The sequence below is a fragment of the Carassius carassius genome, chromosome 35 (assembly GCF_963082965.1).
Source record: "Carassius carassius chromosome 35, fCarCar2.1, whole genome shotgun sequence".
Classification (NCBI taxonomy): domain Eukaryota; kingdom Metazoa; phylum Chordata; class Actinopteri; order Cypriniformes; family Cyprinidae; genus Carassius; species Carassius carassius.
The window spans coordinates 11,814,989-11,828,147 of NC_081789.1; the positions used below are offsets into that span (position 1 = coordinate 11,814,989).

Sequence of the window (13,159 nt, forward strand, 5' to 3'; positions counted from 1 at the left end):
GACTCAGGAAGCGCGGATTTCAAACGCCGTTGCCTAGCATCCATCTGGCAAATCTCCGCTCTCTACCCAACAAAACGGACGAACTCCTTCTGCTCTCTCGGACAAATAAGGATTTCTCACACCCTGCTGCTCTGTGTTTCACGGAAACCTGGCTGAATGACGCCATACCGGACAGCGCGCTCCATCTGCAGGGCTTTCAGCTGTTTAGAGCGGATCGCGAAGCAGAATCAACGGGGAAATCGCGCGGCGGCGGGATATGCTTTTACATCAATGAACGGTGGTGTACAGATATAATTGTGTTAAAGAAGATGTGCTGTCCTGATCTAGAAATGCAGTTTGTCAACTGCAAGCCGTTCTATTCGCCGCGGGAGTTTCACTCGTTCATTCTGGTGAGTGTTTACATCCCTCCGCAAGCGCACGTGAGCTCAGCTTTTCAGAAACTCGCTGATCAGATCACAGACGCAGAACAACAACACCCGGACTTTGTTTTAATCATTCTTGGGGACTTTAATAAAGCCAATCTCCCTCGTGAACTGCCAAAATACAGACAGCATGTTACATGTCCCACCAGTAATATATTGGATCACTGTTACACCACAATAAAGGATGCATATCACTCTGTTCCACGAGCAGCTTTGGGACGTTCTGATCACTGTCTGGTTCATCTTATACCGACCTACGTACAAGCAGAAACTTAAATCTGCTAAACCTGTAGTAAAGACTGTGAAGAGATGGACCAGCGAAACAGATCAGGATTTACAATCTTGTTTTGACCTCACTGATTGGAGTATTTTTGAAGCTGCTACCACCGATCTGGACGAACTCACAGAGACTGTAACCTCCTATATTAGATTCTGTGAGGATATATGCATTCCTACCAGGACTTATTTAACATTCAACAATGATAAGCCATGGTTTACAGTAAAACCCAGACATCTTCGTCAGGCCAAAGAGGATGACTACAGAAATGGGGACAGGGTCTTGTACAATCAGGCCAGGAACACACTGAACAAAGAGATTAGAGCGGCTAAAAAGACCTACACTAAAAAGTTGGAAGACTTCCAGTTTACTTCCAACGACTCAACTTCAGTTTGGAGAGGACTGAGAGCCATCACTAACTACAAGACACCATCCCCTTGCACTGAGGCTAATCAACGACATGCTAACGACCTGAATGAGTTTTATTGTAGATTTGAAACCCCAACATCCATTCTGACCATCTCCCTACACATCCGTTAACACCTCCTGCAATCCCCCTCTCCATACCTCCTGCTCTTCAAATCTGTGAAGATGATGTGCGCCAGGACTTCAAGAAGAACAAAAGAAGAAAAGCACCAGGCCCAGATGGCGTTACACCAGCCTGTCTGAAAATCTGTGCTGACCAGCTGGCCCCCATCTTTTCACAGATCTTCAGCAGATCCCTGGAGTTGTGTGAAGTGCCTTCCTGCTTCAACCACTCCACCATAATCCCCATTCCAAAGAAACCCAAGATAACAGGACTTAACGACTACAGACCTGTGGACTAACGTCTGTCGTCATGAAGTCGTTCTGTCATGAAAACTGGTTCTGGCTTATCTGAAGGACATCACTGGACCCTTACTGGACCCCCTGCAGTTTGCTTACCGAGGATGATGCAATCAACATGGGATTGCACTTCATCCTGCAACATCTGGACAAAACAGGGACTTATGTGAGGATCCTGTTTGTGGACTTTAGTTCGGCTTTCAACACCATCATCCCAACAGCCCTTCAGACCAAACTGACCCTGCTCTTTGTTCCTATCTCTATCTGTCAGTGGATCACCAGCTTTCTGACAGATAGGCAACAGTTAGTGAGACTGGTGAAATTCATGTCAAACAGCTGCTCCACCAACACTGGTGCCCCACAGGGATGTGTTCTCTCTCCTCTGCTCTTCTCCCTGTACACCAACGACTGCACCTCTAAAGACCCCTCTGTCAAGCTCCTGAAGTTTGCAGACGACACTACAGTCATCGGCCTCATCCAGGACGGTGACGAGTCTGCTTACAGACAGGAGGTTGAGCAGCTGGCTGTCTGGTGCTGTCTTAACAACCTGGAGCTGAACACGCTCAAAACAGTGGAGATGACTGTGGACTTTAGGAGAAACCCCCCTGCACTTTCCCCACTCACCAACATGAACAGCACTGTGACTGCAGTGGAGTCATTCAGATTCCTGGGAACCACCATCTCTCAGGACCTGAAGTGGGACAATCACATTGACTCCATTGTGAAAAAGGCCCAACAAAGGTTGTACTTCCTTCGCCAGCTGAGGAAGTTAAACCTTCCACAGGAGCTGCTGAAACAGTTCTACTCACTGAGTAGAACTGAGTCTGTACTGTGTACTTCAATAACTGTCTGGTTTGGTTCAGCAACAAAATCAGACATCAGAAGACTACAGAGAACTGTTCGGACTGCTGAAAGGATTATTGGTGCTCTCCTGCCCACCCTTCAAGAACTCTATACATCCAGAGTGAGGAAAAGGGCTCAGAAAATCACTCTGGATCCCTCACATCCAAGTTACCCCATCTTTGAACTTTTGCCATCTGGCCGGCGCCTCAGAGCCGCAAATACCAGAACAGTCAGGCACAAGAACAGTTTCTTCCCCCAGGCAATCTACCTCATGAACAGTTAAATGTTCCCCACTTATGCTTATGCAATAAAAATGTGCAATATCCTTATATTTATTTGTTACCCCTCCATCCTAGTACATCCCCGCATCTTACTCAATCCTATTCCATTATCATTTATAGCACAATTGTTTATACACTTATTTATTTGCCTAATATATATATATATATATATATATATATATATTTTTTTTTTTTTTGTCTGTGTGTTGTTGTCTCTGTGTACTGGAAGCTCACTAAAACATATTCCTTGTATGCGCAAGCATACTTGGCAATAAAGGTCTTTCTGATTCTGATTCTGATATATATAATATATGGTACTTCATCGCATTCATCACATAATAAACATTCACATTTATTATTATGTTAAAACTCTAAAAGTATTATTTGATTTGCAAACTTTATGGTTGTTTTTGGTTAAACATGACAAGTTATCATTGCAAATAAGCTGTAAAATTGGATATCATTTACACAGCAAAGGTCAATAAGTAATATTTTCACACTAAAATCATGTTGCCAAATATTGTTTTCATCTTGTAACTATTCTATTATCTAAAAAAAATATATGTTTTATGTTCTTGTCAGCATTTGTAGACAGACATACTATGCATCACAATTTTGCAAATGCAATTTGATCGTGAAATTACAGAAAATAAAATAAAGAGGCTAATTGCTATTTCAAGAGAAAACTAATTTGAAGTCATGTGGTTGTTTACAAGGCAAAACTGTTGAATCTTTTATTAGAAATGCATAGCCTGTTTATTAGAGATGAGAAATGTGGACGGGTGGAGATTCTAGAGGTTGCATTCAATTTCCCATTGAACATGGCTGTCAGATACTTTAAAGTACACAAAAGGAACGAGCGTTTGGCTATTCAGCACTGAAACCTTAACACAAAAAGAAAAACACACACGTTTACTGAGCCCAGAAATCAAAATTATGTGGCTACAATATGAGTCATTATTGTGGGCAATGTGGCATGACAATGTAGCACCATACATTTTCATGTTTTATGCACCATCGAGCGCCTTCTTGTAGATGGTGCATCTCCACTCTTCAAGAAAGCAAGCGTCTCATCTGTCTAAAAGTGGGTTGGCTTCTCTCTGCTGTTCTCTTGCACTATTAATTCTCCTCTGTGTGTTTGTGTTTGTGTTTGTGCGTGAGTGTGTTTTTCTTTGGATGCTGAGAGATGTCAGTAGTGTTGCACACACTGTCAGAACTGTCGACAGGTCTGTGAGAATTACCGAGCTTCAGTGGATCTCTCTGCCGCCACCGTGTTTGACAGCCATAAATTATCGCTGCATGAAATGTTTGGGAGTCAATTGAAACGCAGACAAATCCATAAACATTATTACAAATGCATTACTGTGTTTACGTCCGTGATCAAAGGTTCCAGTAAATATGACACATAGTTGCTCCAACAGAAATGAGGTTGACCTATAGATGCTTTTATAGTCGACCGCTGTAGATTATAGGGTGGGTCAGCGGATAATATGCATGCCTGTATAGTCTGTTGTGTTTTGCACTGTTGTTAGGCTCTTTAAATGTGTTGTCTTCGTACCGTTTTGATTATTATTTGATATCAGTGTTTGATCTTTGTTATTCGAGGATGATTCATATGAAAGTTTGATTATTGTTATGCATTATTATAGGTGCAAGGCCTTTAAATGCAGTGTTACTGTGCAAAGGGCTGTATGATTGGGTTCTCTTGGCATGCACATGTTTTTGGCATTGATGTTGTATATTATAAGTTACTTTGGGATTGTTAGGATATATGCATATTTCAAAAAATGTCAGCATCCGAGTCATTTTCAGCACTTTAAATGTTACTTATATTGAACATTTATATTCAATTCTTTGTCTAATAAGTTTCATATAAAATGCAAATCAACACACCATAAAATCATTCTTTTAAGCAGTCACTGCATACCTGCTGTCCAGGTTTAATGGGTGACAGTGTAATTCCCTGGGTGTTGATCACTGGCAGGATCTGGTTGCCAATCACAGTGGCTATAATCTGACCCTGTGCATTGGTCAGCAGCTGCGGTGTGATTGGCTGGACCTGCAGTGAGGGAGTGCCGCCCCCTGATTGGCTGGAAGGTCCTACCGAATTTGGCATCAGAGGGATCGTACCAATGATCTATAAAGAAGGAAGGGAAAGAGAAATAAAATTCAGGTTATTCTCTCAGTAATCAACAATATTTAATCTACTATCAGTAGATTATCAGTAATTGTTTTTATGTTTTTGATAGTCTCTTATCCTCACCAGGGCTGCATTTATTTAATTAAAAATACAAAAAAATTGTTTTATTTATTTTTAATTTGAATTTATTTTAAAATATAATTAATTATTCCTGTGATGACAATGTATTATTAATATATTAATATTTATATAGACAACATTTACACAAACACATATTTCCTCTTGCATGCATGTTGATTTATGTTTGTGCAAAATTATACTTTATTACTGGCTCTGTATGATACAGTGTTATTCAGTTGGACATGACATAAATGATGAACACTCCTAATCTTTGTACCTGACAAACACAACAAAGACATCAAGCAAGAGCACTTCATATACTCTGAGGACCTCATCAGTGTCAGAGCATCAAAGTCCTCAGATTTTACAGAATAGAGGGCTACTTAGTACGGGGTGGAGAAAATAGACTGTATAACCTTTTTATTTTTGAGAGAGGCTTGAAAGACATACACACACTCATACATTACCATTTGCACTGAACCACAAACCAAGACGAACGTACACAATGTACACACAGACACAAGTATGGGCACATGAAAGCCCCCACACAAAATGTGCTCTCTGCTCCTCTCTAAAGGTCAGGCTCTGAGTACCTTTATGTGTGCTGGTGCACACCACTGACTGTATTATCTATCAGAGACCAGAGGAAAAATCTGTGTATGTGTTTTTATGTAAAATGCAGAGAAGGGCCGAGTTAATAACATAGCCTCTTAACCACTCATCCCCCAATAAAACACACACACACACACACACACTATTATAATTCTGGTCCTAACAATCCTAATATCCATAAGGGATGCCCTCCTCCCACAGTCCTTTTCTCTGGTCCTCGTACCCCCCTTTCTTCAGTTGTCACAGATCAAAGGCCGTAACCCTTTGTAGCTGCAGTGTTTTACCTCTCAAGGCCACGGCTTCAATGAGCCATGTAGAACAACTGCGCTGGAAAACGCCTCCTCCTGACACACAACAACGGTTTATGTCAGTGGAATCCAGAGCACCACAATTACACTCACAAGCAGTATGCAATGCATTAACGAAGGTGATCAAAATGCTTGAGTCACCCAACAGTGCGTAATAACAAACATTTTCCTTTTTTTTATACCCGTTATACATATATTAGTCACCATGACATCAGAATTGACAGAGATTTTACTACCTTTCAAAAGTTAACAAGGCTGCATTTATTTGAACACAAATATGTCATTTATTCCTGTGAAGGCAAAGAGTGCAGAGAGAGATCCTTTAGAAATCATTGTGATATGTTGATTTGCTGCTCAAGAAACTGTTGAATAGAAAGTTCAAATGAATAGAAAGCGTATTGTATTATATAGTGTTCCTGTAGCTCAATTGGTTGAGCATTGTGCTATCAAGCGCAAGGTTGGGGGTTTGATTCCCCGGGAACACATGATAGGTAAAAATTGATAGCCTGAATGCACTGTAAGTCGCTTTGGATAAAAGTGTCTGTTAAATGCATAAATTTGTATTGAAATCTTTTGTAACAATGCAAAAGTCTTTACTGTCGCTTTTAAGAAATTTAATGCAACCTTGCTGAATAAAAGTGTTAATTTCCTTAAAAATAAATCAAAACTGACCACAAACTTTTGAATGGTAATGTATATGTTCCTGGTCTTCTTATGAAAGATTTACAGTATAAAAATACATTCTTCCAAAGTCTAAATGTTTGTTTGCCTTTGTGATCATGTTCCAGGAGGATAGTGGTGCTACATAATGGACTTTATGCTCACCAATTAAGACTCAACTTTCACAATTCAATGAATTCAATAATGCTTTCAGAATGTTTTTTTTAAATCCACTCTAAATATAATTTAATATTATGTCATCTTACAACTTTAAAATAGGTTGTAAATGTTGTTTCATGATAATTTATAAGCTGGATCCTTCATTTAGCCTCTTTAAAAGGGGGCCTACAGCAGAACTGCAGGAGGTCTGACAATAATTGTTTGCCCTTAAAAAAATTATGATGTTTATTACATTGAATAAAAATACAATATTAAGATTCATTTTTATTAATACAATATTAATTTAAGTAAATCTAAAGTTAAGATCCCATTGAAATTAAAACAAAACTAGTCATAAGGTTTTTTTAAGGTTTTAGATTTATACATCTGAAAGCTGAAAACATTGATATATGGTTTGTTAGGACAGAACAATATTTGGCTGAGATACAGCTATTTGAAAATCTGGAACCTGAAGGTACAAAACATCACCTTTAAAGTTCTTAGCAAGGCATATTTTTAATCAAAAATTAAGTTTTTATATATGTATGGTAGGAAATTGACAAAATATCTTCATGGAGCATGATCTTTGCTTAATACCCTAATGATTTCTCGCTTTAAAAATATTGATGATTTTGACCCATACAATATATTGTTGGCTATTGCTACAAATATATCCGTGCTACTTAAGACTGGTTTTGTGGTCCAGGGTCACGTATAATACACAATTACTCTGCTCTGCAATGAAGAATCATAAAGTATGTAAATACATTAATACGCTTTGAAACAAAGCGATTCAGTTTTTGCCACTAAGAAAAGGCCAGAAAAGATTAAAGACCCTTGGCCTAGTAGTATGAACATGAGATGTACCAATGTGCAGACACACTGAACTGTGGTGCTCATGCAAGAGGTGCAAGTTTAAGTCTAGCACACTTTGTCAAGAAACATAAGTGAACCCCCCCCCCCCCAATAAAAGCACTTTTCCTCAGTGTGTATGTGTGTGTGTATGTATATGTGTATGTAGATGTCTGATTAACCACCAAGCCTGAAAAAGCACCATTGATCTATTGTGTACAATTTACCCTCGCCTGCCAGCGGACCCCCAGCTGAGCTAACAAGCTCTGCATCTGTATAATCTCTGACCGTTCCTCTCCTCCGCCTGTTCCCTCCTCTCTTTGACATAATGACGATGGAGCGGTGGAAAAAAGGAGGGCTGACTATGTGTAATTCACCCTCAACACGGCTCATTTGGTTGCGTTGCTTCACATTAAGCGACAGATAATTTATCTCTCTCTCCTTCCCTCCCGCCGTTGCTCTTTATCGCTCCCTCTCAATCCTCCGCAGCCCTCTCTCCTGCCACTTAGCATATTTTATTGTGCGATGTGGCGCTCGTGTCCCCCGACGTGGCATTTGCATGCTGTCTTGTCTCAGGGCTTGTTCCGCTCAATTATTCACTCTCATTGGACTAAGTGGCTGCTCTAACAGAAGCAATAATACAGCACACGAGCTGACAGCTACATACTGTCCCGGGCTTCTCTGAATAGCCCCGCTCACAGCGCTCTCAGCTTACTGTGGGATACAAGACTTGTTTTACACCTGCAACTGTATTAACCGCAAACAAAAACAGCACTGTAAAAAACACTGTCAATCATTTCTGCCATTTCTACATAATTTTATGAGGTTTCAGAGTTTCAATTTGATTTCTTTCACTAGTTTAATCAATTATGCTGTTAGGCCTGCACTTTGTGTACTCTTGCCGTACTTTCCAGCATGCAGGCCAAAACTAAATTATGCTACATGTACGTGTGTCTAGTTGAATATTTTTTATTTATTGGCCCCTTGGTCCGTACAGATCATTTTAATAGGGATATGTCAAGGCTAGTAATATCAACTTCATGATTAACACTTAACCTTTCAAATCTACTTCATATAGAGGCTAAATCAGGATTAAAAATGATTTCAGGGAAGAAACTACATTTTGCAGGATAGTTCACCCAAAACTGAGAGTTCAGTTAATCCTCATGTAGTTCCAAACCGGAATGCCTTGCTTTCTAAGTCTAAAATGGTTTCCATCAACATCTGACATGTTACAGTTGACATGTTCCTCATAAATCTGTATAAGCAGCAAATAAAAATCCATCTGATTTGGTAAAAGCATGTGAAACATATGTGGACTTTGCCAGTGACTCGATCATGTTGGGTGTTTGATGTAAACAATCTCCTGAAACATTGTCAGCCAATCCAGCATAAACCTGTGCTACGCTTCTAAATCTGATAATGTATTTTGTCCGCATGAGGGACACCTGCCTCAAATGGCAGGAGATAAAAGAATTACTATGAAGTAAATTCTAAAGGGTCCATATATTGTGTCTTACGTTTGTCAATAACTGTTTTTTTTCTTGTTCTTATACTATGTATTACTTCCACACTTTATATGTGTTTTACACTGTGGAGAGCCTTCATCTCCTTCGTCCTTTTCTCCCTCTCGCTCTGTTTCTCCTCTTTGAGCAGAACTCATTAGGATTATACTGGCAGTGATTCCCAGGGAATGTCATCTCTTCCTGCAGCCAGGCCAATCTTCAGTGTTAGCCATGGCCGCCAGGCAATATCCCTGCCCATTTTCTGCCCTACTGCCCGCTGTTTGGAGAGGAATAGGATGGGGACACATATTGAGAGAGAATTCCAAACTTCTAACACCCGTCGCTGTGAAAGAAACACGGATCAGAAATGGTCAAACACTGCATTTTCTGATGCAGTCTTGGTCAAAGTTTCAATTGCTTTTGTTAAATTGCTTTGGTTGTGGACTTTAATGGCAAGAAGGTTTATGCTAAAACAATAACACATTATATTACGCACCCATATTGAATGTTAAAATATTGCAGTTATAAAAACAAAAGAACAGTCAATTATACAGCAGATACAGTATGTTAATTATTATTAAATTACGATATCATTAATTTAAATCTAAAAATAAGTGAAGTATTATTACAATTGGAAAATACTTACACATTTTAAATGAACATTATTTACATTTATTTATTTTTCTTTCTTTCTCTCATTCTTTCACTATTTCCCAATTGAGTCTTAGTCCAAGTAAATTTAGAAAGAATGAGATGGATGAAAAGTTAAAAATTCAGATGAGGGAGATGTTTAAAACCAAACAGTTTTAAAAGGCCTGCTATCATTCAGGTCCAGAAGAGACTGCAAAGGTCATTGTGGTAAAAATCTTTGATCTTCCCACTCTTTTGATTCGAAACAAAAAAAAAGACGAATGACTAGCCTTGAGAATGGATGGCAGAGGAGCATTTCTGTAAATACTGCTGTAATGTTTGCTTTATTCAGACCCTGTTACGCATCTGCAAAATACAATAGGCAAAAAAAAATGTTTTCACAGTCACCCCTTTTATAATGGTTAAGTCCTGACATTTTTTGGTTTCGCAATGAGAAATGTTAACTTTGTTTCTTTCTCTTTCTCTCTCTCTCCATAAGACATTTTTAAACATAATTTGTAAAATTATGCATTTTACAAAAAAACACATCAGGCTAAGTTATATCCAAGGAATAAACTTCGATTGAAAGTGTGTTATTTTCAGATAATGTCCTGTCGCAATCATAAAATCTGAGCTGACGATACATTTTCAAACAAATATATGCGATTGATACTTTAATTGTATGATTTGTCACTTACAGTGTAAGCATAATACATTATTGTTATATTTTACTCAGAAACATAAATATGTTCATGCTGCGAAAATGTTGTTCCATTTTTCCAAGTTTAATCTTGTATAATATAATATTATATAATATAACATAATATAAATGTAAATATAATATAATATAATATATAATATAATATATGCAGTCCGATAAAACCTACAAGCCTTCATTTTACAGGGCAAATTGTGACTGAAATTTAATGCACATTTATTCCAGTTAGATCAAATTACATTAATAACAATTAATAATCACAGCAGGCCCGCTCAAATGCAGCAACATTCACCATTTACTTCCTTTTTTTCAAATATTGACTAACACTCAATCCTCCACAAACACTATATGCATCCTTTTCTAAGACACTGTTGCAATCTCTCATCCCAAAAGAGAAAATATTCAGCTGTGTGGCAGCTGAGAGAAAACTCTGTTACTTATAGACTGAGCTTAAAGCAACACAGCCACATTTGTGTTATTTTAGTAATCTAATATCTGGCCAACGTTAATGCCTAAGAGCTAAATCAACACCCAAACCAAACAAAGAGTGCTTCAGTCTAAAGTAACACATTGCCTCATCCCTTTACTCTAACCTTTTCCTTTTTTTTTTTGTTCTGTGGCAGCATCTGCTGTTCCCCTGGCCACGTCTGGGGCCTGTATTAGTATCATTTTAATGTTAAAAGCAAAAGAAGGGCGGGGGATGAGGCTCAAAAGGGTGGTGGGTGTTTTAGCAGGCTCAAACTGAATAATGTGCGTCAGTAATAAGGTCGCGAGCAGAGCCTGTAGCCCTGGGCTTTGACCGTCTCAGTGACCTGATTATGTCAGCCAGTGTCAGCCGCCACGACACTACAAACACACAGCGCATCCCATCAACGGCATCGCCATACCGATACGTCCAGCCAAGCCCTGCAGGCACCTTCAGTACAGACAAGGCCATACCAGATCGTTAGGTAACGTCTACCGTACACACTTGGCATCTTTTCATATGAGTGACAATTTTTTAAACAAAAAGATAAATTGTCAAACAAAAATAAATTATAAAACTAAAATTATATAATTATATATAATAAATAAATTATATAAAACATATAATTTATTTTTCATATAGACAAGAACTGTGCATGAATCTCAATTCATTTGTACATAAAACATAAAAATATTCATCAAAAGGTTATACCTAAAACATCTTGGTTACATATGTAACCCTCATTCCCTGAAGGAGGGAATGGAGACGTTACGAATGGGGATCTCGCCCGAGAGCCCAATCAGCTTCGAGTGGTACAAAACGAGCCAATGGTACACAAAGTACCTTGGTCTGCGGGATTTGCATCGCGAGCTCTGCCCCGCAGAGCGGGTACATAAGGAGCAAATCGCATTCAAGTCTTCGCTGAGGAGCCAAGCCAGTGACCCAGCCGTTCAGCGGAACAGCAATGTGGCAAGGGGACGTAACGTCTCCGTTCCCTCCTTCAGGGAACGAGGGTTACATACGTAACCAAGACGTTCCCTTTCAGTCGGTCACGTTCGATGTTACGAATGGGGTCCTTTACAAAATGCCACATGGCTGTCTTCCAGCGACCCGTGTGAGTGATAGCACCCTGTCGCGAGGCCAGCACGAGTGAGGGCTCATAACTTACACAGAATACACTGGATAGCATATTCCAGCTGGACGTATGCTAGCAGGCTGCCTGCCCATGGGAGGACTTAAAGAAGGCAGGTATCCACCCAGGTGGTGATACATAATAACTCTGAGGTACCCAGCCCGCAGGGTGGAAGTTTCAACGACAGAGCTGGCAAGGGGCTTGCCAAGAGAAAGACACATGCTGCGGAGAGACTTACTGTGGACATACACATGTGGGATTGCCCAGAAAGGGGAATCACACCACATGGAGGCACCTAGTCCCACACAGGGCTGACCAAGGGGCATGTACAGGGCAAGTGTTGGACATTAACAGTGCTGGGGGAACCCAGGGTTCTGACTGAGGAACTCACCTGAGGGGAATAGCGCACACATCCAGTCCGCGGAGTGGAATGGCGCAGCAAGCGAATTGACACCGAGCAGGTCCTTACTGGCCCGAAGGGGCGAGTTCCCAGGAGGACACGGGCTCTACACAGAGATTATAAAATCTTGCGAATGTGTTAGGTGTTGCCCAGCCCGCAGCTCTACAGATGTCTGTTAACGAGGCGCCATGCGCCAGCGCCCAGGAGGAAACTACACTCCTAGTTGAGTGAGCTCTCACCCCTAGGGGGCATGGCAGATCTTGAGCCTGATAAGCCAGGACAATAGCATCCACTATCCAGTGGGATAACCTCTGCTTGGAGACAGCCTTTCCCTTCTGCTGGCCTCCGTAACAGACAAAGAGCTGGTCTGGGGTCCTAAGGCACTGAGCTCTGTCCACGTAGGTGCGGAGCGCACGTACTGGACAGAGCAGCGCCAGGGCTGGGTCTGCCTCCTCCAGGGGCAGCACTTGCAAGTTCACCACCTGATCCCTAAAAGGAGTGGTGGGAACTTTGGGCACGTACCCAGGCAGGGGTCTCAAGATAACGTGAGAGTTAGCCGGACCAAATTCCAGGCACGCTTCGTCAGCTGAAAATGCCTGCAGGTCCCCGACCCTCTTCACCGAAGCCAAAGCCGTCAGGAGCGCAGTTTTCAAAGATAAAAACTTTAGCTCATCTGAGAGCAAGGGTTCGAAGGGAGCCCTCTGCAGTGCTGATAGAACCACTGTGAGGTCCCAAGAGGGGACTTGCTGAGGGTGAGGCGCATTGAGCCTCCTTGCTCCTCTCAGGAACCTGATGATCAGATGGTGCCT

At 40.6% G+C, this 13,159-nt stretch overlaps 1 protein-coding gene across 3 annotated transcripts in view; it reads right to left on the reverse strand.

The window, feature by feature from the left end:
- The window catches only part of pou6f2 (POU class 6 homeobox 2), a 101,378-nt gene that overhangs the window by 13,982 nt on the left and 74,237 nt on the right, over nucleotides 1-13,159 (reverse strand). For all 3 annotated transcript variants that reach the window (XM_059524417.1, XM_059524415.1, XM_059524416.1), the window contains one exon: nucleotides 4,576-4,785. In XM_059524417.1, the coding sequence (XP_059380400.1) occupies nucleotides 4,576-4,785 (210 nt within the window). The remainder of the gene's footprint in view (nucleotides 1-4,575; nucleotides 4,786-13,159) is intronic.